The 27,977-nt window shown below is 40.1% G+C and overlaps 2 protein-coding genes across 10 annotated transcripts in view; one reads left to right on the plus strand and one right to left on the minus strand.

The window, feature by feature from the left end:
- Nucleotides 1-27,977, plus strand: part of IFT140 (intraflagellar transport 140) — a 90,128-nt gene that overhangs the window by 47,197 nt on the left and 14,954 nt on the right. The window lies entirely within an intron of this gene.
- On the minus strand, nucleotides 65-26,646 carry TMEM204 (transmembrane protein 204). Its single transcript, XM_015642620.3, has 3 exons — nucleotides 25,619-26,646; nucleotides 13,963-14,118; nucleotides 65-2,228 (listed from the first exon to the last, which is right to left on the minus strand). The coding sequence occupies exons 1-3, from the start codon at nucleotides 25,896-25,898 to the stop codon at nucleotides 1,984-1,986; spliced, it is 681 nt and encodes a 226-aa protein (XP_015498106.1). The 5' UTR covers nucleotides 25,899-26,646; the 3' UTR covers nucleotides 65-1,983.

Below are 27,977 nucleotides of genomic sequence, written 5' to 3' on the forward strand. Positions count from 1 at the left end.
AAAGAATTACTGATAACCCGCAACATTATCCTGTGTCTGAATGGCAAAAATGTCATCACTAGAAGAAAATCAACATTCACAATTTTATTTATACATCTAAAATAATCACAGCAATACCAAGTGTTATAGATTTACCAACCACATAGCTGTTTTTTAAATTCACATGTACATTATTATAATATGGATATTGCAATATTAGAGGAAATAATATCATGTCTCTTAAATACTCTAATATTTTATTTTAAGAACCACTGCATTTAATCATATTATTTCTGGACTTCTTTTTTTTTCCCAGAAAATTAATGCAGGCAGATGAATATTAATCTTAGTTGGTTTTTACAAACCTACTGCTAGAAGAAACTCTTTGTCAGCTTTATGGCATTTCCCCTGACAGTCTAGAGCAGTGCAGTTGTTCTAGAGCATCAGTCTCTGTAGAGTGTTTGTCATTTGGAATGTGGTGCAGAGCAGCAGTCGGGGTTGAGTTTCTTATCATAACCAAACTGAGTGCAGAACAGAACTCAAGAGCCAGCTTGATGATCACATTTTTAAAAAGTGTGGAAATAGTGATAAAGAAGCAAAGCAGTGTACTCAGCTGGGAGCAACAAAACAGTCTTGAGGAATTTGTAACATTCACAGCTCATGGTCCCTCCAACCTATCAGTAATTGTGCTCAGAGCAGCATTCTGAGAGCACTTAGTCACCTGTCATTGCCTCAGGTTCCTGTATCCCATGTATTCGTGCATAAGAGTTTTTGATATGTTGTGGGTTTTTTTCTGAAAATTATATGCATATGACTTTTGTGAGGCCATGTGCTTCTCATGTTAAGGCTTATAAACATTATACCTAATTCTATAGGCATTACTTTTTCACTTCATTATCATATTAAACTATGATGCAGGTTGTTTTTAAATCTCAAAATCATGAAGTCCTGTATATTTATTTTATTCTCCAGTCTGGGTGCTTGAGTGGCAGCTCTGTTCTCCAATATTCCCTGTGTTATATGGCTCTGGGCATTGCTGGGCAAAACTGGTGTCCTGCCATAGCATTCTAATGTCACATCAAATGTTATAACTAGCTGGTGAGAAAAGAAACCAAAGTGGGCTGGAATATTTATTTTTTATAATAGTTCCCAACAATGCAATTTAATAATATATTTGATTATTAGGGAGTTCAGGTAGCCTCCTGTGGACATTTGCCCTCAATGTAACATTGAAACATTTTTTCAGCAGCATGTGTGGCCTGTTCTAGCTGCGTACCATTCTCATTTTTAATGTCTGTTTATGCATAGGACGTTAGCAAACCTGTGTCTCAGGATACAAAAGAAATGTCTGAAAAAAAGTGCAGCTTAATTCTTCTGCAATTCCTTTCTTTACATAAGAATAGTTAGAGTTGCTTTTGCTTTTTACTCTCTGGTCTGTTCTGGGGCTGGGAGCAGGTATTGCAGCTAATGAGAATTTGTTCCTTGTAGAGAGGTGAATAGAAGAACTAGAAAGTCATGAAATTTAGACAGTTTTTAAACCCACCACTTAGTCTATAGTGAGTTTTCTGCTTTCTCAGATTGCATGTTAACTCCCAAGCTATTGTCACTGGTCTCCTATACCTTTTTGTTTTATTTTTAGGGAGCAGGAGAACTTGATGCAGACAGAGAAAATGTGTTTGGTTCCCTCTTTCCTGTATTCTCATTGCATACACTTGTTATCTTTTCCAGCTGACCCTGCTGCCATGCAGCCAACCCAACAATTCTGTGCTGTACAGCAGAAGGAGAGGGCAATATAATATTTTTTATATATATATATATATATTTATATATATATATAAAATTATGTGTTTTATACATATGTATAGAGATGGAGCCCATCCAATAATCAAGGGCCTCTGCCCAAACAAGTGAACATTGTAATGTCTTGCAATCCTTAAATTATAGCATATATATAGAAAACAACTCCAATGCAGATTTCCTTGGTGATCTTTCAAGTGTACTCTTTCAGCATGGTGACTCAACGTAGTCATTTTCCAAGCCACGGCGAAAGCGAGCAGTCAGGGTGCGGCTGATGACAATGACCCGGGGTGCCATGCAGTCCTCACGCCTGTGGAGGATGTTCCAGATTAGAATGGCAGCTGCCAGTGTGGCCAGAAGGCAGGCTCCAATGTTCAGGTAGCAGGACCACGAGAGGTTGGTGTATGGTCCGATACGATAGAATGTCACCAGTCCGATAACCAGAACAAAACCTGCAAGCAAAATGGCAGAGTTATTTTTAATGAGCTTTCCTCTTGAATTTCTGCAGTGGCAAAATGTTATAGGCATCTCAACATTTACAGACTCACTGCTCATAAGTCTGTCGAGCCTTTCCACCCCTATTATGATATGCTGGATGTGTTTTTGAAGGCATATTTGAGCCTCACAATACATGCAAAGAGAGTGTGTTAAACAGAGGCTCAGTATTAAATTTAAATGTGTTCACTCTGATTTAAGTTTCTTACACCCACTGAACTGTATTTCATGTTGGGTTTTTTCCCCCGTGCATTTGAATTACTTACACAGATGTCCTTTTTCTTACTTGCCAAAAGAGAAAACGGCGGTATTAGTGATGATGATGATGATGAAGATAATAATAATTTAAAAAAATCTTATTCACAGTACATACACTTACTGTGAAATTTTAAAATGCTTATTAAGGCAGGCCACTATGTAAACTGCAAATATGAGGAATAGCTAAATATCTTACAGAAATAATAAAAAGCAATGTTAAAATTAAGTAACTCAAAAAAAGGGAAGGTGAAATAAATTGAACTTCATTGTCCTACTTTTTCTTGCTGGAAAAAAGTGTTATGAGGCAGAAGTAATGTCATACCTCCAGAAGCTACTGAAGACAAAGTTTCTATTGTCCTTGTAACCTTAAGCACAGTACTAAGTTCCCTAAAAGGTAAGTAATACTAGAGTAATAACAGTGCACTTGTCTGGCATTTCCATTCAGGTGTCACAATGTGATTTGCAAAAACAGTGAAAAAAAAGGAAAATTTCTCATTCTCTTTGGTGGTTACATTACTGATGAATTATAGTAATATTAATTCAGAAGTGAGGTGGGGTAACTGTTCTAGTTATGCAGGAGATCCATGTTAGATCAAGAGGCAATCTGTATCCCTTTACACCTTTTTATGTTATCAACACCTATCCATTCTCTGAAGAATGCATTGATAACCACATGATTACTTTTCTGCTCTTTGTTTATTGTATTGTCAGAGAACTGTACCATCCCAGGATGGTTTGCATTGGAAGGAGCCTTAAAGCTCATTGCATTCCATCCCCTGCCATGGGCAGAGACACCTCCCACTACCCCATGTTGCTCCAAGCCCCGTCCAACCTGGACTTGGACACTTTTAGGGATTGAGCTTCTCTGAGCAACCTGTGCAAGGGCCTTCCCACCTTCCCAGGGAACAATTCCTTCCCAATATCCCATCTAACCCTGTTTCTGGCAGTGGGAAGCCATTCCCCCTCATCCTGTCCCTTAGGGCCTTTGTCCCAAGTTCCTCTACAGCTGTCCTGGACCTCCTTTAGGCACTGGAAGGGGCTGTGATGTTTCCATGGAATCTCCTCTTCTCAAGGTTGAACATCCCCAGCTCTCCCAGCCTGGCTTCAGAGCAGAATGGCTCCAGCCTAGTCTTTCTTCCTGTACCTATTGTCAAACAAAACTATTTTTCAACTTTTTAAAAGAAATTCATGGATGTAATTAGATTGAAACAAAGAGGCAAGTGTGCCTCACTAACCAAAAAAAGATTTTCTCTTTGTTATCCTACACACTTCCTTAACCACCACCAAAACAAAGGAATGTCATTGCCAAAATGACCCCTTCATGAAGGAAGACTGTAATAAATAAATATCTATGAACTGCCAGAACATATCTGCACACCATCTTCCTAAGTTCATGGGCAAGGAGAAGTCAAGAGCTTCCCAGTTGCTGCATGCTGTTTTCTCAGCTTGCCACAGTGCCTGTGCCTGCAAACATTATCCCCATGGATACATGGCAATGATATGACCCCTGGCCCTGGTCCTTGATTTTCCATGAAAGAGCATATCCTGAGTGTGCATTGTACAAATTCTTTTCTTAAAAGAGTACACTGGTAGTGCAGTGAAGATGGAAAAGACACAAGTTACATACAGATAAAAAACACATAGGATGGAAATGACATACAAGTAGGAGGAAAACAATCATTACTCTAAGGTATGACACTTGCACTATTTTGAGAGTCAGTAAAATGAAGGCTGAATCCCCCTCCTCATAATGCAAACACTGAATGGATATTCCTTCAGGAGATGTCTGGCATACTTGGCTCTCCTGTGTCTACCTAGAAGGTGCTTTGTAACAGTTGCTTGCTTCACCTTCTCCTGAGGTGGCACTGTCCCACAGCTGGCATGTCCAGAGAGGGTTTGGAGTGAGGCATTTCTCTGTCTGAGGACAAATAAGGAGAAAATAGGTTCCTATGGGAGGAGTAGCTTTTTACTGCTCTTTCCCCACTCTGATGTTAAAAGAAGCCTAATATACCCTGGATGGATTTTACGTTGTTAACACAGTTGTAAGGACACAGTAACTCCTCCGTTTTCTCAGTAAATCTGGTAGTTATTTTATGATTCATCTTAGTTATAAATAAACAAGTTTCATTTAGAGAGAATGTGGCCATGTGGAGCACACTGAGTTGTAGAAATCACTGATCCATACAATAATGGTTTGCTGGTGCAAATAAAATATTTTCCCCTCATTGCCAGTAGTCGGTCTCCAAGTTCAGCTTGTCCTGAGGCACATGGTAGAGAAAACAGGGGGAGATTAGGTTCTGTTTTGTGAGAGACATTAGGTCTTTTAAACTTTCCTCTGAGATGGCTCAGTTCCCCATGTGTGGAACCAGGCTGATAAAACTTCCTGTGTTTATTTTGTATTTCAGAGCATTGGGAGCAGGGCATGCTAGTTGTGATATGCTTATAAATAATTTGGATATCTGTATCTTCATTTAGGTCTTATAAGGGTGATACACACTGATACTGCTTTGCAGTCCATTGTTCAAATGATTATAAATAGCCATTTTCTTATGAAGGTAGGAAATCAAGAGGAAAGGACCTGCTTGCACCTCCTGTAGCTGAGTTGACCTACTTCATCTCCTTGTGGTTTAAAACTGGCAGGAAGGAGGGTATTGATATAAATCAAGAGACCCATCTTACTTAGTCATGCACATGAGAAGGCTTTTTGTAATTGGTTTTGTTTTTCAGTTTTCCTTTCAGAACTCATTTTCAGTTCATACAGGCTTTGACAGGGAATCCATAAAGTGTTATTTTTTTTTATTTTTTTTTTAAAAGTGTGAAGATAATCATAAAACTTGAGGCAGGAGGAGTTTTGAGCAGGAGCTGTTTGGACCAGCGACCCCTAACAGGTACCTTTAAGGGACAGTTATAAATATTAAAAAGTTCCCACTATCTTGCAGTATTTTTTTGAGGCTCTCTTGGGAGAGGGACATGGGTTCAGGAATACCAGTTACACAGGGTAACCCTGGTGCTATGTTGTGTCTCGGAGATTAATTCCCACTGTAGGAATATTTTCAATATTTAAAACTTTTTCCAAATACCCAGCTTTTAGTGAAATTACTTAGCTTTGTCTTTCTTGCTTTTGTATTACTTATGGCCAATTATTGTCCTAAATGACTTAACATCTCCGTGTTCTCTCTGATGGAGCAATTATCCACCAGTGGAAAGCACTAAGGCTTCCTTACGGGTCCCCAAATAAAGCTATTTTTGCTAGAAGGACTATTTTCCTTCACAAGCCCTTTGCCTGAACCCTGCTCAGATGAGCAGCCAGTCACACAAAAGGCTTTATCTCCTTTCCCAGTTCTGTGCCAATGGCTGAGTGGGGTAGATTGACTGGGTTTGAGAGCTCCCTGAACTGACAGATCATGGGAGCCAGTTGCCAGAGCTCTTGAGTGAAAATGTGTGTTCTGTTTAGGATCCTTTGCTGCAGTTTAGACAGGAACTGACATTAAGAGCAGACAAACACATGACAGAGGCAGCAGAGTTGGAAGCACGTTACTGTAGAGTTTATACAATTAGTTTTACAGTTCTGCAAGAGTCAAGGAACTCCAAAATAGAAGTGTCACTGAGAAAGTTATTTTCCAGCATTCTTATTTCATATTAGCATGGCTTGATATGGGAATTATAAATGTAGGAACTCCAAAGAAAAAGGTGAAGAAATCATTATGATCCAAAAACACTGAGTTTGCATAGGATGGTGAGTTTTAAATCTTGATGAATGCTGCTTTTGTGAAGATGATGATGTACGAAAACCTCAAGGTTTGCTTGGATACATTTTGTCTATAACAGCATAATCAAACTTGGACTTCTTGGAGCAAAATGTTCCAATGTGCTGCATATGTTTTTCTTGCCCTTAGAGGAGTCTTGTACTCTAGCCAGGAACTAGGGTGGAACATTTAGTCTGTTCTCTAAATGACTGGGCAAAGACACATAGTTCATGTATTTGTGCCATATAATGGTTAGAAGTATCCCTATAAAAATTAACCTTGTTGTAAGAATAGTCTCCAGAGCTGACTGTGGTGACTTTCCCCTTTTTAGATACGTATTTGTAACAATGTCTGAATTCAGTTTCAGTATTCCAATAAAATACCTAGAGGAAGATATTTGGCTTCCCAGACTATTTCCCATAAACAGCTCTACTAAAAATAACTGGAAAACTGCTCTTTTTGCCATCAAGATTCTTGAGCTCACACTGTACAATACAGGTTGACAAGGACTGTAGAAGGGACATATTTCTTTAAATTTATTTATGAAGATATTGAGCATTTTCACTTGATTTAATTTCTTTTCTGTTTTGTAGTGATGACAAAACTTTGAGATACATGGCTCAATTTCCCTGAATTAATTTAATTAAGTACATCAATCAATTTCAGATAATTGTATTGTATATTGTCTCAAGACTGCACAGAGGCCACAACTTCACTAAAAATCCTGATGAGATTACTTGAAGTGCTTTTTTTTCCCATAGAAGCTGTTTATCTCTAGTTGTTTCCCATCTGCAGCAAAACAAGCCGAGAGGGGGGTGGCTTTTCCGCTGGGGAAGGAAACAGATAACAAAGTCACTCAGAAGACTCTTGGTTGGAACAGTACTGACTGTGGTAGTGGGGGTGGGTTGGGAGAATGTTACTTTTTGAATTTTCATTTCAGATCTGTATGCTGGATTTCCTGTTTGACTGAGGCTGGCTGCAAGCCAGCTACAGAATTTTAGCATTTTAAAAGAATTCTAATAGTCACTTTTTATTTCTGTGCTAGTTTGTTGTTTTTGGTTTTTTTTCAGACATCCCTGGATTCTCATTCTTCCTTTTTATTAGTGTACTGATAGTGCATTTGAAGAAATTCACATTGTTTTTTTTAGTTTGCCAGAGAATCTATATTGGGATTTATAATCCTCCTCTTTACAGCTTGTCCTGGAGGATGATTTTTGCTGTCAAGAAAAGGGAGAAGAAGCAAAACAGAGTAGCCAGAGCGTTGAGAATACACCACCTACACTTGTGCAGAACTGCAAACAGGGAAGGGAAATATTTCACCCCTGGGTACCCCACCAAGTTTCACAGGGAATGATTTAGCTGTGATCAGTCACACACCTGAATGGGCTGTTTGTAGGAGCTCAGCTGTATCTATCAGCATGAGATAGATTCACAAAGTGATTCCTATAAGACTTATGCAAATTATTTATTAACAAATATTTTTTCTTGTATCAGCTTGGCACTAAAGAAGTTGTTACAATTGAAGGCAAATATGAGGCCTCTGTAATAGTCACATGCTCTTCATGGCAGCACCAGGCTGGATGGTGCTTTAGTTTCTAATGCTACAGGGAATTGGAGTATGACCATTAGAGTCAAATGACCTTTGAGGTTTCAGTTGAACATTGTTAAGTGCAATAATTTCTTGGGGTTTTTGGAGGTTTTTTTGTTTTGTTTTTGTTTGTTTTGGTTTTGTGGGTTTTTTTGTTTGTTTGTTTTGTTTTGTTTAGTTGTAATTTAAAATTTCTGTCCAAGGATTTTGGTAGCATGTAACAGCTTACAATTAAACATGTGACTAGCACAGCTTCTCAGGGGCAATAAGACCCTCTTTTTGCTCACTTTTCTGAATTACAGGGGATTTCCACTTGAGTTCTTTGAGTTTGTCAGTCCTTGTATTTAACCTGATGGGAGATTAAGTTAGTATAAGGCAGTGAATCTTACCTTATGTTGGAAATCTTTAATCAGTTTAGATCTATTGACAGTAATTTGCTTTTGTTGGTTACCTTTTGGAGGTTTCCTTAGAAATTATGCCAGTCTTTGAATGGAATGTTGGAAAGCATTCCCAATGAACTAGGCAGAATTTGCCCAGAATTCCTCTTGGGCAGCTGTTTAAATAAGGAGAAAAGTGCAGACTCACACTTGATGTCAACTATTAGCATTGCTTGGCCTCTTGGATTCTGAGGCAGCTGGAGCCAATTAAAGCTCTGCTTTAATCATAGTAGGCCTCATATCAGGCACAGCTATGGGCTCCTGTCTGGAATCAGAACTATGTAATGTCTTGGGTTGAAAGGAATCTTCTAAAACAATCTCTTTTCAACCCTCTTGCCATGGGAAGGGAGACCTCCCACTATCCCAGATAGCTCCAAGCCCCTCTCAACCTGGCCTTGGACACTTCCAGGGATCCAGGGGCAGCCACAGCTTCTCTGGGCACCCTGTGCCAGGGCCTGCCCACTCTCACAGGAAAGACTTTCTTCCTACCATTTAATTTAAATCTTCCTTTTTCCAGCATAAAACCATTCCCCTTGTCCTGTCACTGTCCATGTAAGAAGTCACTCTCTGTCTTTTGTTAAGCACCCTTTATGTACTGAAAAGTGACAATAAATTTTCCCCAGAACCTTCTCTTCTCCTGGCTGAGCACCCTCTTCTCTCCCAGCCTATCTGCACAGCAGAGGTGCTGCAACCCTTGGGGCATCTGTGTGGCCTCCTCTTGACCCACTCTAATAGCTCCTTGTCTGTCTCATGCTAAGGATCCCCAACTTGGCTGCCGTACTGCAGGTGAGGTCAGAGAGCAAAAATACTCTGTGCAGAAAAAAGCAGTCACTGATGGGTGATCTTCCTGGGTGTTTCAGTGTCTTCTTTTGCTTTTATTGTTCAAGTGCTCTGTTCATCTCTGAATACATCAGAGCGTAAGAGCTGCGTAATTTGATCCAGCAAGGCAGCTGGGTTTGAAAGTTTTTGGAGACACCTCTATGTATATATAATGTGCATGTTCATAAGCAATAAAGTGAATATTTGAGTTGAGATACTTTCCATCTCACACACTTTTCTCTGCATTACATGCACCTTATGCTTTGATATCCAAATTATGTTTATCTGTTAATAGATTTTTTTACCATATTTCTGATCAGAATATGTGCCCTTGACATTGAGATTCTACAACAACCTGCCTGCTGCTTTTATCAGAGTTTAACCTTAAAGAATATAGTCAGATTTCCTTCCTGATGGAGCTATACCAGATGAGTTCACCACACTTCTTGTGAGCTACTGTCCTTCCCAGTTTGCTGGTTCAGCTGCTCCTGGGAGCCATTTCTGACAAAATAAATGAGATAGACATCCAAATTTTAGGATTTTTGCAAATGTGATTCCTTTTTCAAATGTGTGAAAACAAAATTACTTTACTGTGACATTTGTGGTCAGCATAAAGAATAGAGAAGTTTGGCTCTGTTGACAAATAATGAAAACATTTAGCACAAATCAAGCAGTCAGATTCTCTATTTTTACTATGATTTTTAGGTTACTTAGAGCATCTCATTTACTTGTTTTCTCTTCAGGAAGTTTCAGGCTTACAGTTCCACAGACTTCATCTTAGAATGGATTTGGCTTGAGGGTGTTCTGAAGCAAAAAAGTGGAAGGAAGTAATACAGAACTCAGGATCACATTGCTCTCAGGAGTATCTTCAGCCGTGTTTTCCGATGGCTACCGTGCTGTTCTTTTCTACATTGAGATTTTCTAGATATCAACTGATCTAAAGTAGTTAAGAAGGTGATTCAAAAATTGTCTGATTTAGTTTCAAGAGCACAGAAATTACAGTATGTGTGAGCTCAGCTTTACTGTGATGCATTACAGATCTGAAGTGAAACCCTGTTGTCAGAAAAACATGTTGGGCAAAGCTGGAATGCAATGCTTGAAAATTAAGAAAGATGAGACTAATTTATTTGGCTGTAAATGACAGGCTCAGTAGGAACATGAAACTTTAATCTTCAGGATGTTATGCATTAAAGTTGTTTAATGCTGAAAGCAAACTGGCAAAATATTAGTCATGATTCAGGTGTATTGCGGTCTTGGACATTCAGAAACCAGGATGAGATCTAATGTAAGGGGTATTCTAGCCCAGATTTTCCCTATAAAGTTTTTAATATTTCTCTCTAATATCTGTGATAATCATCACTGGACAAGATCAAGATTTGGCTGGAGCTCCTCAAGGCATGATACTGTCTGGCAGGTTAATGTTTGTAGTAATTCAGTATCCTCTGAAGTGCTCTTTTTAACCCTGTGCTGTTAGTATGGATTTCCCTTTCCAACAGCTCTTTTGTCAGCTGTTATCCATCCTATATTCAGCACATGGAGTTTGTAACAGGTCCTTGGAAAAAAACAGAAACTCCAAAACCCTCTAGAGGGAAATTTCTGAGCGTTGACACAAAATTCCATGTACAACACTGGTTCCCTTTTCAGTAGGAGCCTTTTCCAAAGCAAACAGCTCGCTTTCCTGTTAACGGGGAGGTGTGAGGCTGTGGAGCTTTGGACCTGTGTGAATCCCATTGCTGTCCCAAACAGCATTGCTGTTTCCTCTCTTCTTTGCTTCCTCTTTGCTTCCTGGGGCTTCATCTTCTGTCAGAGGTCCATCCTTTTTGAATGGCTGTCAAATGCTTGTTCAGGTGTCAGGAGTGAGGAAGTGGTGGATCTGGAGCCACTGCAAGCTCCAGTGGATCTAAGATCATTGATTTGAACTGCTGATAGACTTTGGAGATAATACTTAGCACGTTTAGTTTTCTAAGCCAAAAAGGACTTTTTTCAGGCCATGGGAAACGATAGTGAAATCCACACAGTTTCAGTTGAGTAAAAACAAGAAAATTGTGCGTTGAGCCTTCCCCCATAATACAAGATTTCAATCTACCAGTGACCACTGTGGTTCTCTTCAGCACTTGTTGGCATATTCCAGGATGAAAGGTAGAGATCAAGGAGAAGTTGGAATTAGAGGGAATATGGCTCAAAATAATTTCTGAAATTACTGAAAGGATGAGGAATTGCAGAACAATTCTTCAGATCATTTGGATTTTGAAAAGGAGAAAACAGAAGGTTAGTGCTGGTGTTCTTCCATTTGCAAGTGTAATAAGCAGAAATTACCCAGCCAGTACTACAGAAATGTTTAGTAAGATCTAAGTTTGTTCATTCTTAAACATCACCTGCCCGTTTCACACAAATGATCTGTCTGACCTAAAGTACCTTGGCTTTAACTCTTCAAATGAAGTGGAAGAGAGCCTTGCAGGGGTTTCTCTTGGGTTGTTTGTGTGGGATAAATGCTATTAAATGTAAGTGTGATATTTACTATTCTGATGTTTTTGATCCATATTGCTCCTTTACTTTGAGAATGACTGAGAGGTTACTGTCTCAAGAGTGGAGATTCAGAGACTGTGTATCACCTGTGGCTCATAGGATGTGTGGTGGCCACTGTCTTCTCCTTCAATATAGAACTCTCAGTCTCCAGATGCAGCAGCAGCCCTTCATCAGAGCAGTGGAAATGCTTAGATTTCTCACTGCACATGGGTTTTTGTCTGATACCAAAGACACTTCGTCTGTAATGTCTAAAATGCTGTTACCTGAGCTAGGAAGTTTAGTGAGTGCAGACCCCTGATGTCCCAAGGAGTCAGCAGTTGATGTACCACTTTCTAATAAAACTAAGGAGGTCTCCAAGAAGTCTTAATTAATATTGGGTTATATAATGACTTCTCACTTTTTTCTCAAGTATGCACTCCAGAAGACTTCAGGTGATTGTTCTGGATATCAGGAAGGAACTTGATGTTTAAACATAAAGATAATGAGATGTAAAATTAATATCATGACCTCAGGGCAGAAAACCATCTGATGATGGTAGAATGTGGCATAACTGCAGAGGGGGATGGGGAATGGGGCAAGGATAATCACTGTGTTATTTCTGCAGCTTCACACAGCACAATGTCTGTCTTCATATTGCCACAGGCTGCAAGATCCATCCCTTCACACCTTTTGAACATAGGCAGGCAGATGGACATAGGCTACTTGATCCAAAAGCCTCTTCAGCCATTCTCATTAGTGTTTTGTCATTCATTCTGACTGTGGCTTTTCTCACATGTCCCCTCCCTGGATTTCAAGGTTCAGCTTGCATAACAGGTAATAGCAGGCATTTCCTCCTCCTGCGTCGGGATATCCTGGCGCCCTTCAGTCTTTCTCTGACTGTGTTTAAAACAGACTCCAGCACAGGAAAAAAAAAAAAGCCAAGTCTAAAATTAGCAGCCATGGTAGAAGGGCCCATGGCTGTCCCCTGTGCTGTTTGTCAATGAAACAACACATCCAAACAGGGCCAGAATGCATTTCCGCTCTGGAAAAACAGACAGGTCAACTTTGGAGAGGATGGGAGAGTACAGCAGGCATCATGCCAATAGTCAAGGGAGAGCTACCCAGAAGGAATCCACAGTTACACAGACACAAAGGGAGCTTTTATGAAAGGGGCTCTTATGGCATGGCTGCGTATCTGTCTTTTGGAAGCACTGTGGTGCTTGAGGCTCTTGCTGCACCTCAAAGATGGATCAGGTGCTTTGAGGGTTACAGAACCTCTGCTGTCTCCTCCTCTCATCTGGATTTCAGGTTCCTCATCCTTAGTGGACCTAAAAAAACCTAACCATTTTATTGCTATGAGATTGTGAGACTGTACTTAAATGACCTAGGCCAGATTCTGAACATGCATTGGTGAAAACTTGAGGTCCCAGTAGTTTTATGCCATTCTTAATATTCTGAGTTGTTAAAGTTGAAATTAAATAAAATGGTGTTGCTTTATTATAATCTATTCTTCACACTAATTATATATATAAAAAAATAAATGTTGTATTTTCAATCTGATCTTGTAAGCAGTTTGAATGTTACTCCATTAATGACAGTTTCCTACATGGATATTTTATAGGATTTGACTCTTACTATAATGAATACTGAAGTTACTTACTTTATGTAATAATGAAAGGTATTACTGCAGAATGTTTACACTTTGTTGCCACTGCTGTCAAAATGGAATTGTGATAAACCCATTTCCTCTTTTCCTCATGCAGCTCTGTATACAGTCCATGAAAATTGCTTTGGGAATTTTATTTATAGCAGTCAGGGGTATGAATTGACTTTGGCTTTCTTTGTTGGATTGCAGATGTATCTTTTTGTCAAAATCCAGCTGGTGATCATTGAGTAAACTTCAGTTAGCTAAAATAAAATAATCATTTTTCAACAAGGCTTCAAAAATTTGCTCAGCCCTTCCGCTCTGCTTTCTCACAGTTCCTTTAGTATATTTTGCCCTGCTAAATTGTGGGATTACAACATATCCAGTTTGTTTCTCTTACGTTTGCCTTCCTAGTTTCATAGGAAATAATAAAGGCTTGGGTTTTTTTTGGTTGCCAGAAGCCTCATGATATATCCCAGATAAAAGTTTCTATTCATGTACTGCAGAGTCTCATGGGGAGAGCTTGTGAGAGACAATGAATTTGCTTTTAGATATAAGCCTTTTTGCTATTCTATGTCACTTGAAAGATTTATAAAGTATATTATCTATATATGTATATAAAGTATATAGTATTTCCACCTGGATTTAATAGAGACTGAGCACTTTTCCATCAGTAGAAAGAAGTGGACTTACTGGCAAGTTGGAACACAGCAGCTATGGCCTCCTCCCACCACTGGGTATCCTGGGAGATGATGGGGAGCTCCATTAGCCCCAGGACAAAGAGGAGCTGGCCAGCAGTCAGAGCCACCGTGGCAATGAGGTTGCAGGCACGCATCATGTCGAACTGCACTAGGAAACAGAAGCATCATAAAGTTACAATAATATAAAATTGTGAAAAAGAAAATCCTGACTGAGCAGGAATATAAAGTTTGTCAGTCCAATGAACAATTCTCAGACACCAGTCCCTTCTCTCAGTAGTCCCTTGTTCTGACTGCTTTCCCTGCAGTCTGATTAAGAAAGGGTTTTCTTCAGGCTATATAATGATTATTTCCTTTAGTTGCACATCATCTCGTAAGTATAGCTGCAGGGTATGAAACAAGCAGCTAATTTCCCAGAATGACCCACTGGAGATGCTGGAATTCTCTTCACTGAAGATTCTACCAGACTCATAGACAGAGTTGTTTAGGGCAGGGTAGATGTTTGCTTTCTATTTGTGTGGTGCAGAGTGAAATGGAACCATAAAAAGTTTCTCAAGGGCATAAAGTAATAATCATCACTAAGACAAACCAATAACACCCTGAATTTCTTTTTCCCCAAGTCCATCTGTATTGTCCTAAAAAATCATCCTGTGGATGTTAATGCTCAGGTCTTACTGGTTTACAGAAGCTTTGTATAGAGGATTCTTAAATTTTTGTTCTTTTACCATTTATTAATCTTTGGGATACACTGCAAAGACCCTTCTATTTCCATCTGTGTAATGAGGGAAATGGTTGTAATGAAGATGACAAGGCTTGGAAGTTCTGAATGAGGTGTTAGGGCATAATCTGCATGTACAGGTTAAAAGCTACCTTTTTTAAAATTGTGTGTCTGTGTATAAATACACACACAGACACACACAGACACACACACACACACACACATATCTATCTATCTATCTATCTATCTATATATATATGTTCATATATATCTAACAGTGAAATTGTGGGAGTATGCTGTGGAGTCCACTATTGACCACTCAGCCAGGATAATGATACTGATGAATTACAGCAAAAGAAATTCAGGATATCTCTAGATCAGCTCTCCTGGGCCTTACACATGATTTTAAGTTTCCAGACATCAACTGGGAATATCGTACAACAGACACAAATATGTCCAGGAAATTTCTGAATCATGTTGAAGGTAACTTTGGGTGCAGGGACTGAAGGAAGTAGAAAAAGTGCCCTCTGAGATGTGCAATTTGTAAGGAGAGACTTAAGTTATTTGTAAGTGGGCAAAGTGATGACCTCATAATAGTGTAGGAGCCAGCAATTCTAAAGCATGGGGACTCATGCAAGCAGAGAAGAAGAAGGTCCTGGCTGAGCAGGAATCTTCTTAAACTGAAAAGGAAAATGTACAGGCCAGAGACCATACTGGAACACCATGACAGGGAGGGTGATAAACTCAAAATAAAAATGACATTGATGGCAGTATACCCAGGGCAGGGTGACCAAGATGATGAAAGGCCTCAAGTGTAAGATATACAAGAAGTGGCTGAGATAACTTGGCCAGTTCAGCCAGGAGAAGAGAAAGCTGAGAGGTGAATACATGTTGTATTCTGCACCTTACTTACAGTGGGGAGATGCTGATCTCTGCTGTCTGGTGCCAGGACATGAGGGAATGGCTGGAGCTGTGTCAGGGAAGGGTTATGTTGGTTATTAGGAAAAGGTTCTTCCCCCAGAGGGTGGTTGGACACTAGAATAAGCTCCCCAGTGGTCATGTGGTCATAAGGCCAGTGGTAATGGTACCAAGGCTGCCACAGCTGTGGTTTGTGTAGGATGCTCTTAGTGATATTTAGTTTAAGCTAGTCCTGCAAGGAACAGGGAGCTGATCACAATGGTCCTTGTAGGTCCCTTCCAACCTGAGATAATCTATGATTAAAGAACAACTGCAACAATGATTACAGACATGGACATATACAGATGTCATTGGCTAGAAACCTGATTAAAATGTGTCTGCCAGCAGGCTACTGAATGGGTTATATTAACTGCAAAGTTGGGTATTTTAATCAGACTTTTTTTCTGCTTTTCCTGTTAACCTGATGGATCTCCTGTTTTTATCCTTTTCCTTCTTCTCTAGCAAAAGTTGGGAGTTACAAATGTCATTGTTCCACATCGCTTGTTAATGTGTCACTGATATTCTGAAATAGAAGTAGCACCATGTGTAAGTTGGCATATACTAGAGAATGACAGACTCTGGAGCAGATTTTTAGTAGTGTTTTAACTGGCTTTAATTTGGTGGATGCACTGACCACCAGAATTTGGTTCCTGATCTTCCAGGGAGACTGCTAAGAAGTGCAGAAAATAAAACCTGATATAAACAAGAGTAAATTTAATTGTGTTAATCATGAAGCCTGACCTACTTTTGTGTTTACTCTTTATTTTCCCTTCACAGGCTGTCTTCAGCTTCCCATGTTCTAAGTAGCAACACATTATTTAATTAAAATTTAATGAAATATAGTATTGTATCTGAAGAGTCAGTTAAGAACCATAGTCCATTAAGCTTTTTCCACTGAATAAAATGTTAAGAAAGTAACATACTGAGGTTTTTTGGCTTCTCCTAGTGAGTTAATTTCTGACCAGTTACTGAAAAAATTTGTTCAAAGATTTTGTGTTTAACTTCCAAAGTTTCCCTTTTAGCACTGGCAGCATTTCCAACTCTTGCCGTGTTGAATGCTCACAGGTCATGAAGCACATGGGCTAATGGAATCAGAGTCAGATGTCTGAGCTTTGTAAACACTAGTAAACTTTGAACATTCAGAGTGTTCTGTTTTTCCACTCAGATGGGCTTCTGTAATACTTTGAGCTGAAGTAATAGTAATTACTTTCAAAGGAGAAATGCCCAAAGTAAGAGCAGGCTTGCAGCCATTATTAGTACTTTCATTTACTGACAGATCTATCTGTAGTGTTAAATTAAAAAAATTGTTGCCATAATGGATTCTCTTGCCTTCTCTGTATATAGTATGCACGAGCTTAAAAAAAACCAAACTCTTCTGTATATAAATAACCTTTAAAAGTCTGAAGTTCATGCCAGAAATATATACTGGCCCCTGACACAGAAATTAATACCAAATTTTTGCTTTTGCTGCTATTTGTGACCTTTTTTTAACACTTTACTGTATTACTTTAATGACTTTAAGCTTTGCCACGGATGATTTTATATTACACATACTAAAAATAGTAAGTTTCTGACTGTGACTCAGTTGAACTTCAAGCAAATTTGTTACAATTTAATCTTTACAAAATGGTTCTTTGATCATTGTCTTCTCCTGCAGCTGGAAGTACATTGAATGGGTAACATGATCTTTGCTGCTGTTTGTAAGAACTCCACGCACAATGTTTATTGGCCTAACACACTACACTGTTCAGAGAGATGTGGAAATGCAATGAGTATTTTGCATAGCTGCTCCTGTTAACCAGTAAGAAAGTTGCACATGACCCATGGAGCTGCAGCAGGCTGATGAATGGTAGAATAAGAAGGAAGTAGCTGGTATGATTTCATTAAATGTGAGGACAATTATTTTTATGGAATAAAGTATTACAACCTGAGTACCTTCCCATCCTTCATATGAGGGATGGTAGTTTATTCTAACAGGTTTAATGTATAATCTGTCATCTTTTGGTTTTCTTCTAGAATTGTAGTGATTCTTCTTGGGGAAAAAAGCAAACTTAGAATCATAAAATTGTTTAGTCTGAAAATGAGCCCCTAAGATCATCAAGTCAAACTGTTCCCTCAGCACTGCCAAGGCCCCCACTAACCATGTCCTCAGGTGCAACATCCACATGTGTGTTAAATCCCTCCAGGGATAGGGACTCCACCCCTACCCTGGGCAGCCCGTCAATAATGTATAACTCTAATAATAATGCATAAAGTCAGTTCTTCTTGTAGTAGAGCTTGTTAATTGTATTCAGCCTGAAAGTGCCAGGTAACTGTGCTTCCTTACTCACAGCCATTGTTACTTTGCATGCTGTCAGCTCAGCACATTGTAATTTTATTTTGTATGTACACAACCCTAAGCTGAGCTTCTGCACCAGCATCTCTGGCCTCTTTTTAGTAATGACATCCAATGGACAGTATGTATTGAGAAAGGGAATTGAGTGTGCAATGTCAAAGTATTTCTTCAGAGCTCAGCCTAAAGCCATTGGAGAGGGAAATCTTGTTGAGGAAGGTCAGGACACAAAGCTCTTCTCCTGCTTGAATGACTGCCCAGTCCAGAAATAAATATTTCTAACCTCTTATAAAACTTCCTGCAATGTATTTTTTGTAAAAGCTTTGAAATTTAGGTTTTACCTTTGTGTGTTCTTTTACTCTATTTTAAATTATATGTACAGCAAAAATGCCTCAATAGTCAGCTTTAGTCTATTCTGATGGGTTTTCTATTGATTTGATAATTAATATAAATTTAGAATCAGCTGTTCAACCATTTCAGCTTCATTTATAGTAGCCATGATTCCAGTGTTACTTTTTGTGGCCACTGCAGACTTCATCAGTTTTTGCATTTTGTTTGTTAATGACAATTTGTAAAACCATATGGTCATAGTAGGTTTAGTGTCTGCACAGTTACTGGTGGCATTTGTGTTAACCTCTCACTTCCAGAATCTATTGCCTAAGACTGTCAGGACATAGGTATTTTGTAATTTGGATATCCTGCTTTTTTTTGTTTTGACCTCATTATTGTTAATGTCACTCCTCTCTTGAAATTAAACTGTGATGGAGTTCCCTGTGACCAGAGGAGGATGTTCCCTGTAGCTAAAGGTCAATACTTCCAGCAGTATAGACCTGGACACTGCAGAAGGTGTTCATTCCTTTGTGTGTATCTGATGGGTGGAAGAGGACAAGCCCTCCATCCATACCTTTATTCACCTCCCTTAAGATGCATCTTGACTGCTGAGAGCTGGAAAGAGTTGGAGCTGAATGGCTCTAAAAACTCTGCTCTAAGTATCTGCTGTTCATCAGCATACAGTGCTAATGTCTGCTTTTTTCCTTCTGGAAGCCCATTGTGGCCCCCATATTCTCAGAGAAGCAGTTGATTCCTGGACTGGTCATCCAGTTGGGACTCTTTTACAGCCAGGGGTACTGGCTTAATGAATTCTGCTTTGCTTAAAACGGATATCAATCAAGAGTCAAACCCCAAACTCTTAAGGGTGAGACCAAGTCAGATTCCTTGTTTTTTTGCTCACTTCCTAAACCATCTGTATCCATCTGGATTAGAGATGTTAATTTGATTTTCTTATTTACAAGCAGCAATTTTGTTGTTTTGATCCATGATAGCCCCATAACTTTTAGTGTTATGTTCCAGGATATTTGTAAATAATTTGTAAATCATTGCAAAAGTAATTTGCAGTGTTTTGGAATAATGAGGAAGGACAATCTCACTGGAAAATCACATTATGTTAATTGCTTAAAATGTGAGCATTTATTTCCCTTTTCTGTCTGCATAGAGGGGAAAAATGCCAGTTAATTATTAATTTTTAATGATTAAGCAAAATGGCTTTTTCATGGTAGTCTAAAACTCCCCCTGAGAAAGACCCCTCTTGATAGATAAAAATTTTAGTGGAAACTTTAATCGAGCTTCTGTGAGTAAGCTACTAAGTATCCAGTTCTGGGACCAATCTAGTGACCACACATTTATTCAGTGCACGGGGACAGTGCTGACTCCCAGCATCTGTGTGCCTTCACAATCTCCTGGTGGCATCTGAGCTGTAGGAGCAGACTGCGAGTGTGCTGTTATCCCTGTCCACTGTGGGACACTAAGTGTGTTGCATCTCAAAAACGGTACTTAAATTATTAATTAGCTCTTAAACCCTTAAATAATGCAGGGTGGGTTATGCTCAGCTGAAGGATGGTGCCACCGTAGCTTGCTGTGAAGCTGACTGCACCTATGATTACATTACATCCATTCTTTAAATCTCCCAAGGGATATTGCTTCTTGGTTTTGTAATGAAAGGAATTTTAAAAAATATTCTGTTGATCCTGTTTCCTTATGGTTCTTGGGTTTATTTATTAATCACTTGGTGAATTATTGAGGACACATTCTGACTTGTACCTGATTGTCCTTTCAAGTGCTTCATATTTATACATGACTTTATTCTGGAAAGGAGAATAAATGGTTGTGTTTCTGAAAAGAGATTTCTAATTTATTATAGATTAAATATAAAAATATTATTGAATTAAATATATGTAGATTATTACAATTTATTATAGATTAAACTAGTAATGCTCCTTACACTTAAATTGCTTCATTTACTTTTGTTAGAACCCACTTTCAATTTCTTATAACTGTGCTAAAATTCATCTTCTTGGGCTGAATGTCTGCAGGCTGAGATGATAATCTTCTGATAAAAATCTAACTAGATAAATAATTAGGGTTTTTCTAATATAATCAGAGATTCTAACTGAGCATGCCATTTTCCTCTATGTTTTGATGTTTTGCTGAGCTGTTACCCTGAGATAAAGAATACATTGTATTTTTCAGCCTTTTGGAGTGATTTTTAAAATCCACATTATAGGGACTTCAGAAATGCAAACCAAGTACCAAATTTAGGAAAAGCCAGAATAGTGTGCTTGAACCTAAATGGATGAAAGGCAAGAGTCAGAAAGAGCAAGGCTTCTGTCTTGCTGACTCTTACACATGGTCCTGCTGTTCATAAACCTGAGTTCGATCCTGGGGAGCTGGATTCAGTATTAATAATTTTAGAATAAGCTCTTCCTTAGAATTAAAAAAAAATTAAAAAATCACTTCAGTCAAACTTTTGGCAATGAATTATGTGGTTTTTTTGTTTTGGATGTCAGCTTTGTCAGCAAAGGTAAGATGTGCTGAATGGTCTCCACAGCTGCCATGGAAATCAGCTGAAGCTGTGCCTTGGATACCAAGAGCACTATGAAAGTGCAAAGTACAACTGTGCTTGATTTTACAACATGGGCATAGGAGGTCAGCACTTACTGTTAAAACAGTTCTGAAATAATAGGGACAATAAATAGAACCATTGTAATTATCAGCATCATGCTATGCTTCCCAAACCTGTGCTCTATTTATAAAGTCTTTGACATTTAATTTCTTCTGTCAGTTTAAACTTGTGGTATTTATATTGCTAGCTTCTTTGAGTATGAATTAGGAAATATGTGGAAACACTTTAAAAGTACCTGTGAAACAAACTAAGCCAAATGTTGGCCGTATCTCAGTACACCTTTGCGTGACTGCATCACTGACACCATGGGAAGTTTTAAAGAGTTGCTTATGTGATGCAAATATATTTTGATGGTCTGAATAGTCACTACTTTTTTAAAAGTGAAACAGGTCTGAATTTCTTCTTTGCCTCATACCCATTCCACATGATTATGTTGTTTGCAGGTCTTTGTCCTGAAAAGGGAAGTCTCTCCTGCTCTTTGTAAAAATCTTTGTAAGCAGACATACAGATTTCAGCAGCAACAGTCCTCAGTATGTTCTGTTGCTGGATGAGTATCTTAAAAATTATGAATGCATGGATATCTCGAAAATTATTTTGCTTTTTTCACCTCCTGAGAGGCTTTCTGAAGTATACAGTTTATGCTTTTCTCACTTAAAGACAGTAATTTAAGGAAGAAGAAGGGAGCAGGGAAAACCCAATCTGTTTTGGCACAATTACAGTCATGTTCTGATGTGAGAAACTGGTGGAAACTTCCAACCTTTTAGGTATTTTGGAACTTAACCATTCAGCTCATCTACGTGTGAAATCTCACATTTGAATACTTATTTTTAAAGGTAGACATATCTTGTTGGGGAGAGGAGAGTGTGGTTGTTGGGTGTTTTTTATAACAGCTTCAGTCGTTACTTTTGGAGTGAAGACTCCATTAACTATTTTCAACATAATTAAGTTCTTATGGTTAAGTGATGGGCCCTTGCAAACCCAACACTGAGAGCCTTCAATACAGTTGTCAGTTTTAATAAACACAGGCAAGAGCAAAATCTTCCAAAATTTTTCAACAGCTCTGAAACTGCAGCTCCATAATCTTTGACAAATGTTCTTGCCTACACTCAGGTGACTAGGAGAGTTAGGCTACCTGGCCAGGTTTCCTTAAAGTGTTTGAAGAGGGCCTATACAATCTGAGTTCTCAGTGAAGCATTTAAGTTTGTATCATTCAGTGGTTTGTCCAAGTTATAAAAGCTTAGATTGGTGTCCTTACAGCTGGGTTGATTCACAACATTGGTTTCAGATCTGAGACTTTATTAGCACTGAAAAAGGAGCCATCTTACCCCTCCTTACACCTTTGTCACATAGTGTTAGCAGCAGCACTTGTTGGACCCTGATACCACTGCTTAATCCAAAGGAAAAACATCCACCAAAACCCCCAACCCACTCTATGTCCAAAACTTCCACCCTAACCTGGGGATTCTTTTGCTGTTAGTTATCTGAACCATTATGGAAGCTTTTCAGCATCACAGGGGGTTTGAAAGAGAGGTGCAGGGCTGTGCAGAAAGAGGGTGAGAAAGAGAAAGGTAAATAAAAACAAATGAAAAGGCCTGGGATCTTCACTTCCAGAGCAGTGATATTTGAAGGACAGAGTTGAAGTGCTTTCCCATGGAATCAGTTGCCCATACTTCTGATGCTGTGTCTTTCAGTAGTTCACACTGCAACGCTTCATTTCCCTGTATTTTTAATATAATTTACTCCTATCCCTGGATTTCTTTTTTTTTTTTTTTTTTTTGACATTTCTAGGAAGATAACCTCCTTGTGAGGTTGGTGAGGCCCTGGCACAGGCTGCCCAGAGAAGCTGTGGCTGCCCCATCTCTGGCAGTGTCCAAGGCCAGGTTGGATGGAACTTGGAGCTACCTGGGATAGTGGAAGGTGTCCCCCTGCCCATGGCACAGGGTGGGATGTGATGGGCTTGAAGGTTCTTTCCAACCCAAACCATTCCATGATTCTATGATTTCAATGGGAGGAAAGAGCAGGCAGAGAAAGTCAGTGAAAAGCATGTTCTGAGAATGTGCTTCTCTCTGCCAGGGAGGAAGCCAGCTTATAGTAGTGCCTATAGTTGGCTGTTAGTTATATACTGCATGTACAGGAGTCTTTAGTATATGGACAAGCAAATTCTCAAAGAGGTTACAGTTCTTCTGTTGAACTGTGAGATAAATAGCTTGCCTCTGAAATATGTATGTCTGTATGTGTATAAATACATTGTTTTATATGAGCCAAATTGTGGCCTCTTTTGCATTGCTATTGGCAGAACAGCTTTTCTATATTGTTCTACAAATGGCATCCAAAATACTTTGTGGTTACTCAGTATTGAGGAAGGTGGTTTTTTCCTTCATAAAGTTGTTTTTCGATGTATGTATGCATATGCATACACACATACCCCCCCCCACATGTCTGGGATCTAGAACTAGACAGATGAGGATTGCCCACAGGTATTAATAAAATAATGTGTGATTTCTTATTAGAGAAATTCTTTAGGATGACAAATCCATTGAAGTAAAATCAGGCTCATACTGATCACGTGTACATCCATGGAAACAAAATTGTCTTAAAAATAAATGCCACAGTTCTGTTTCCTACTAAGTTTGTCATGACACAACTGCAGAGAGGGGATTTTCCTTTAAATGCTTTATCAATATTTAGAATTTTGCTTACTATTTGCTTCCAGATTAAATAGGGAATGGATGTTTTACTCCTATACAGATCAAGTCTCTGGGATTGAAAAGCCTCCTTTAAATTAGAAATATTAACAGTGATTGTCAGATAATTCTTCTGAGCGTTTGATTATGCTATAATTATTACTTGGAAATTTTCAAATTTTCTGTCACATTATCCTTCTATTTGACATCAGAAACTGCTGCCCAGATGGTTCTGCCATGAAACTAATACCTCTCATCTTTAGGCACCACACAGCGTGAAATACAAGCTTGTGTGTTAAAAATACTGCAGGAGCCAAATTCACTGTGCAGGAGCTTGTTCCAGTGTTGAGTACATAAAACGTACTTTTACTATTTTTGAATGGTACACATGTTCTTCAAGTTAGAATATGGCTTATCAGTATTAATTGAGGAAGTGATTCAAGAGATGAAGCTGCAAAAACACATCAAGGAACTTCTCCCACAGTCTAATCCTTTTTATAACCATTTATTGTTATAAAAGTTCTTTCTGTTTAAAAAGTACTGAAAGGGTAAGGACTTTAAGACACTTGAGAAATTTTCTGTTTGTGATTTATGCAGGCTCAGTATTAGCAAATGTGCAAAAAATGTTTCTGCATAATTTTGTTGGAAAATAGGGGTTTTTCCCAATTTAATGTGCACCCATTCCCAATCTGGAATGGGTGCACATTAAAGCATTTTTTAAATAAATCCCTCTAATATTTCTTTGGTTTTTCTCCAGAGGGATGTAAGAAACTCCAAGGACCAATTGCTCTTTCTCCACATCTCAAACTATGAAAAAAACTGTTTTGGAATCATGTATGTTGCAGATGCTGCAAACTATCCCTCAGAGGTACCAAAACTGTTTATGAGCATCCTTGAAATCTTGGGAGAATCCTGTGGTCTGTCGAAACATGGACTTTATAGATATTTGTTCTGTTAAATTCCATGCCTCGAAGGGTGCAGCAGAAGCACTGATTCCCCGTAGAATGGCTGCTCATAACCCAGCTGCTGAGAGTGGAGGGGGTTTAGGGGAGAAACCTCTTGGCACCAGGGTAGCTGTGGTCCTAGCCACGGTGTCTGCAAGTATTTTGTACAGTCTTTAAGGTCCCTACCAACCAAAACCTTTCTGTCATCCTGTTCCGGCACAGTTCTTGCACCATTAATGCTATAAATATGATACATAAGGTTTTATTAATCAGTTTTGAATTAATGTTCTTGCACCATTAATGTGATACATAAGGTTTATTATTTATTAATCAGTTTCATAATTCTCATGTTATCCAATATTTTCCCTAGCTCTGTGTAAGCTATTTGCATTCTTCAGATCCTACAATCTGTAAAAGTGCAAAATTAAAAATACACCATGGGTAATGATTTTTGTACTCACTAAGTTGTATGTTAATTGTACTTTTTCACCAAGAAGAATAGTTACACATTTTAAGACCTTTCTCAGTTTTACTTGTTTTTACCACAACTATTTCTGTCTTTTCTGCTCCTGGCATTTCCAAGAAAAGCAAATAGAAGGGAGAAACAACATGTCATTCATTGCAATACCTTTTTGAGTTTGGGATTATTTGGTTTTTTTTAGTTTTAGGGTATTCAGAGCAACTGTGGTTGCTGATGTACTGAGGAGGAAAGGATATCTTATGGCAGGAGCCCAGGTGGGAGAAGTGAGCCCAAGATGTCTCCAAACTTCAGGCTTACACTTCTTAGATAATTTTTTCAAAGCAGATAGATTCCTGGGGTGTATAAACCAGACAGCACCATGCAGATTGCTGGTTTTGAGGGGAGAGGAGGAGTTTAGTTCATTACTGGCGGACATCATGCTTCTTATTTTCTGAAATTAATTTATTTGGGAATGAATGTGAGGAGATGTTTAGACTAAGACAGATAACGTGATTTCAGGGTTAGGCCATTGAACTCCTGGGGACCAGGTGCACCCTATCAATTGTGTCTGCAGAGAAGATAAGAGGCTGCACTTACGTTTGACAGTGCTGCGTGACTCCTGGAACCCAGCCGACTCTGACCCCCAGCCCAGGGCTTCACACTCCTGCTCCTCCCCTTGCCCGTGCCTGGCACTGGTGCTTGCACCCCCTCTGCTCCGCTCTGCCAGCCAGCACATCCTCCAGAGCCCCACAGTGCGCTTGCGCCCGTCCTCCAGCGTTTGGTACACCCAGTTGGGGGTAAAGGCAGCCGCATTGTTAAGGATGAGTGAGACCAGGGCTACCAACACAGCTGTGGCTACCAGTTTCTGGACAGTCATATCTGACTGTCGGCTTGCTGCCAGTCTCTAATTGCAGACGACACGAGGTCCTGGTCAGCTGCAGCACATTGAAATTGGGCTGGGAACTGGTGGCTGTGCTGGGGTGTTACGGGGTGCTAGAGGACATCACCGTTCATTCTTGAAGTCAACTCCAGAGGGATTTCTGACCAAGGAAATGAGAATTTTGTGAGGTAGATAGGAGAATTCCATAAAATAAGAACACAAAGAAGCTTTGTTAGGTCCTTCCCAGCGTTAACTTATCCACCTTCTTGCACTTTGATAAGTAATGCCAGTCCCGTGGTGAACTGGGTGACAGGGAGGTCCATTCCGTGTTGGATGGGTTGAATCCAAACAGAATCCAGTGTCGGGGCAGGAGAGCCTGAGCTGGGGTGGGGCAGAAGTGGGATGTGATGCTCGCTGTAGCTTGCTGAGCGCTGGATCCTCCAAGCCAACCAGTGCTGCTCCAAAAGCCTGGCTTTGGGTGCAAACCTCAGAATATCCTGCAAACGGTGACAGATGTCATCCTCTCAATGCCAAGCCGACCCAGAGGGGAGTGTGGTCATCCCAAAGGTGATCTGCAAGTCTGGAGTATCTCGAGGAGGTTACTCTGCCCTGTCCCTCTCCGAAGAGCCGAGCTGTGAGTGCCGGGACAGGAACAGCCACTGCAGTGAGGAAAAGGCCCCCCCACCTCCCCACCAAGAGGAAATGGCTGTTTTTGTGGCTCGTTTTGGTGAGACTCAGGGCGTAGTCGACTGAAAAAAAAAAAAAAAAAAAAAAAAAAAAAAAGCTACTGCCACGGCAGTCAAACATTAACAGGATGTGTTTCCTGAAAGGAAAAGACTATGGAGACTTCTAAAGTTGTCCCTCCTCCCCTCAGAAAGCCCCCTCTCTGCCTCGCGCCTCCTCCCCTCGCCCCTGCCCCCATCAGGGCTGCCGGGACCTGAAGCGTCTCGGAGAGCCCGGGGAGCACAGCGGAGCTCCTCGGGAAAAGAAGGAGAAGGAAATCCCAGCTTCAGCCCTCGGGGCATCAGCTCTGTGGAAGCGGATCGAGGAGAGGGGTTTTGAAATATCTTTTACTAGAAGCAAAACAATATTGGGGTTCGCTGCTGGACAGCGCGACGAAAGCGCTGCGGGGGTGCCCTGATGTCCGCGTTCTCTCTGCACTATAGTGCACAGACCATAGACCGTGGCAGATAAATAGGAAGTATAAAATCTTTAGATTCTCAACCCGATAACAACCCAGTTTGGGGGTGTCTGCAAAGACAAGGGCAAGTGTTCGGGTGTGAGTGAGGTTGAGAGTCAAGCGCCAGCGTGGGGCTGGCACAGCCCGAGTCCCGGAGCGCTGGGCACGCTGGTGGCTCCGCGGAGCCTCGAGGGAGGCTGCCCACCCCTCTCGCTGCCCAGGACTTGGAAACTTTGCTGCCGTGTGCTTGACAGGATGTCCCTGCTGACAGCCCAGTACGGAATGGACTGCCACCGGGCAATGCAGGTGTTCCTCTGATAAACCGCTTAAAGAGGGTTGTTGAGGGCACTCCAAACTCTCCTTGAACCTGTGTGTTTCCAGAGCGGTCTTGCCCAGACTGGCACTCCAGAAGGCTCTTTGCTGTTTGCTGTTGTCATCAGCTGCTTCGGCAGCACCAAGACGAGGACAGGGATTGTGGTGGGTGCTGCCTTGCGGCCGGGCAGTACTGCCTGGGGTTCTGCCTCTCCTGAGCTGAGCCTGGCACCGCTCTTCAGGCTGCACAAATCCCGCACGAGTGTAGCATTGCCTTTACGCACTGAACTGAAGAAATAACATCCCCCCGTCAGCACTGAGGAGAACTGGCAGAGACCTGCCTCACCAGGCACCACCACACCTCAGGGGCTGACACAGGACTTCACTGCGATCAATAAATTAGATTAGAAACTGATTTAATTTTATAGTGGCTCTGTCTTACCAGGCAAGAGGCTTTGCCCCTAACCAACCAATCTGCCCTGACCCAATACACAGAAAGATGCTCCTATAATTAGTTTTCAGCTACTGAAGTTGAATGTACTAACCTATGAACTCAACTCTCCTCCATGTGCTCTGATAATTTT

This window comes from Parus major, chromosome 14, assembly GCF_001522545.3.
Source record: "Parus major isolate Abel chromosome 14, Parus_major1.1, whole genome shotgun sequence".
Classification (NCBI taxonomy): Eukaryota; Metazoa; Chordata; class Aves; order Passeriformes; family Paridae; genus Parus; species Parus major.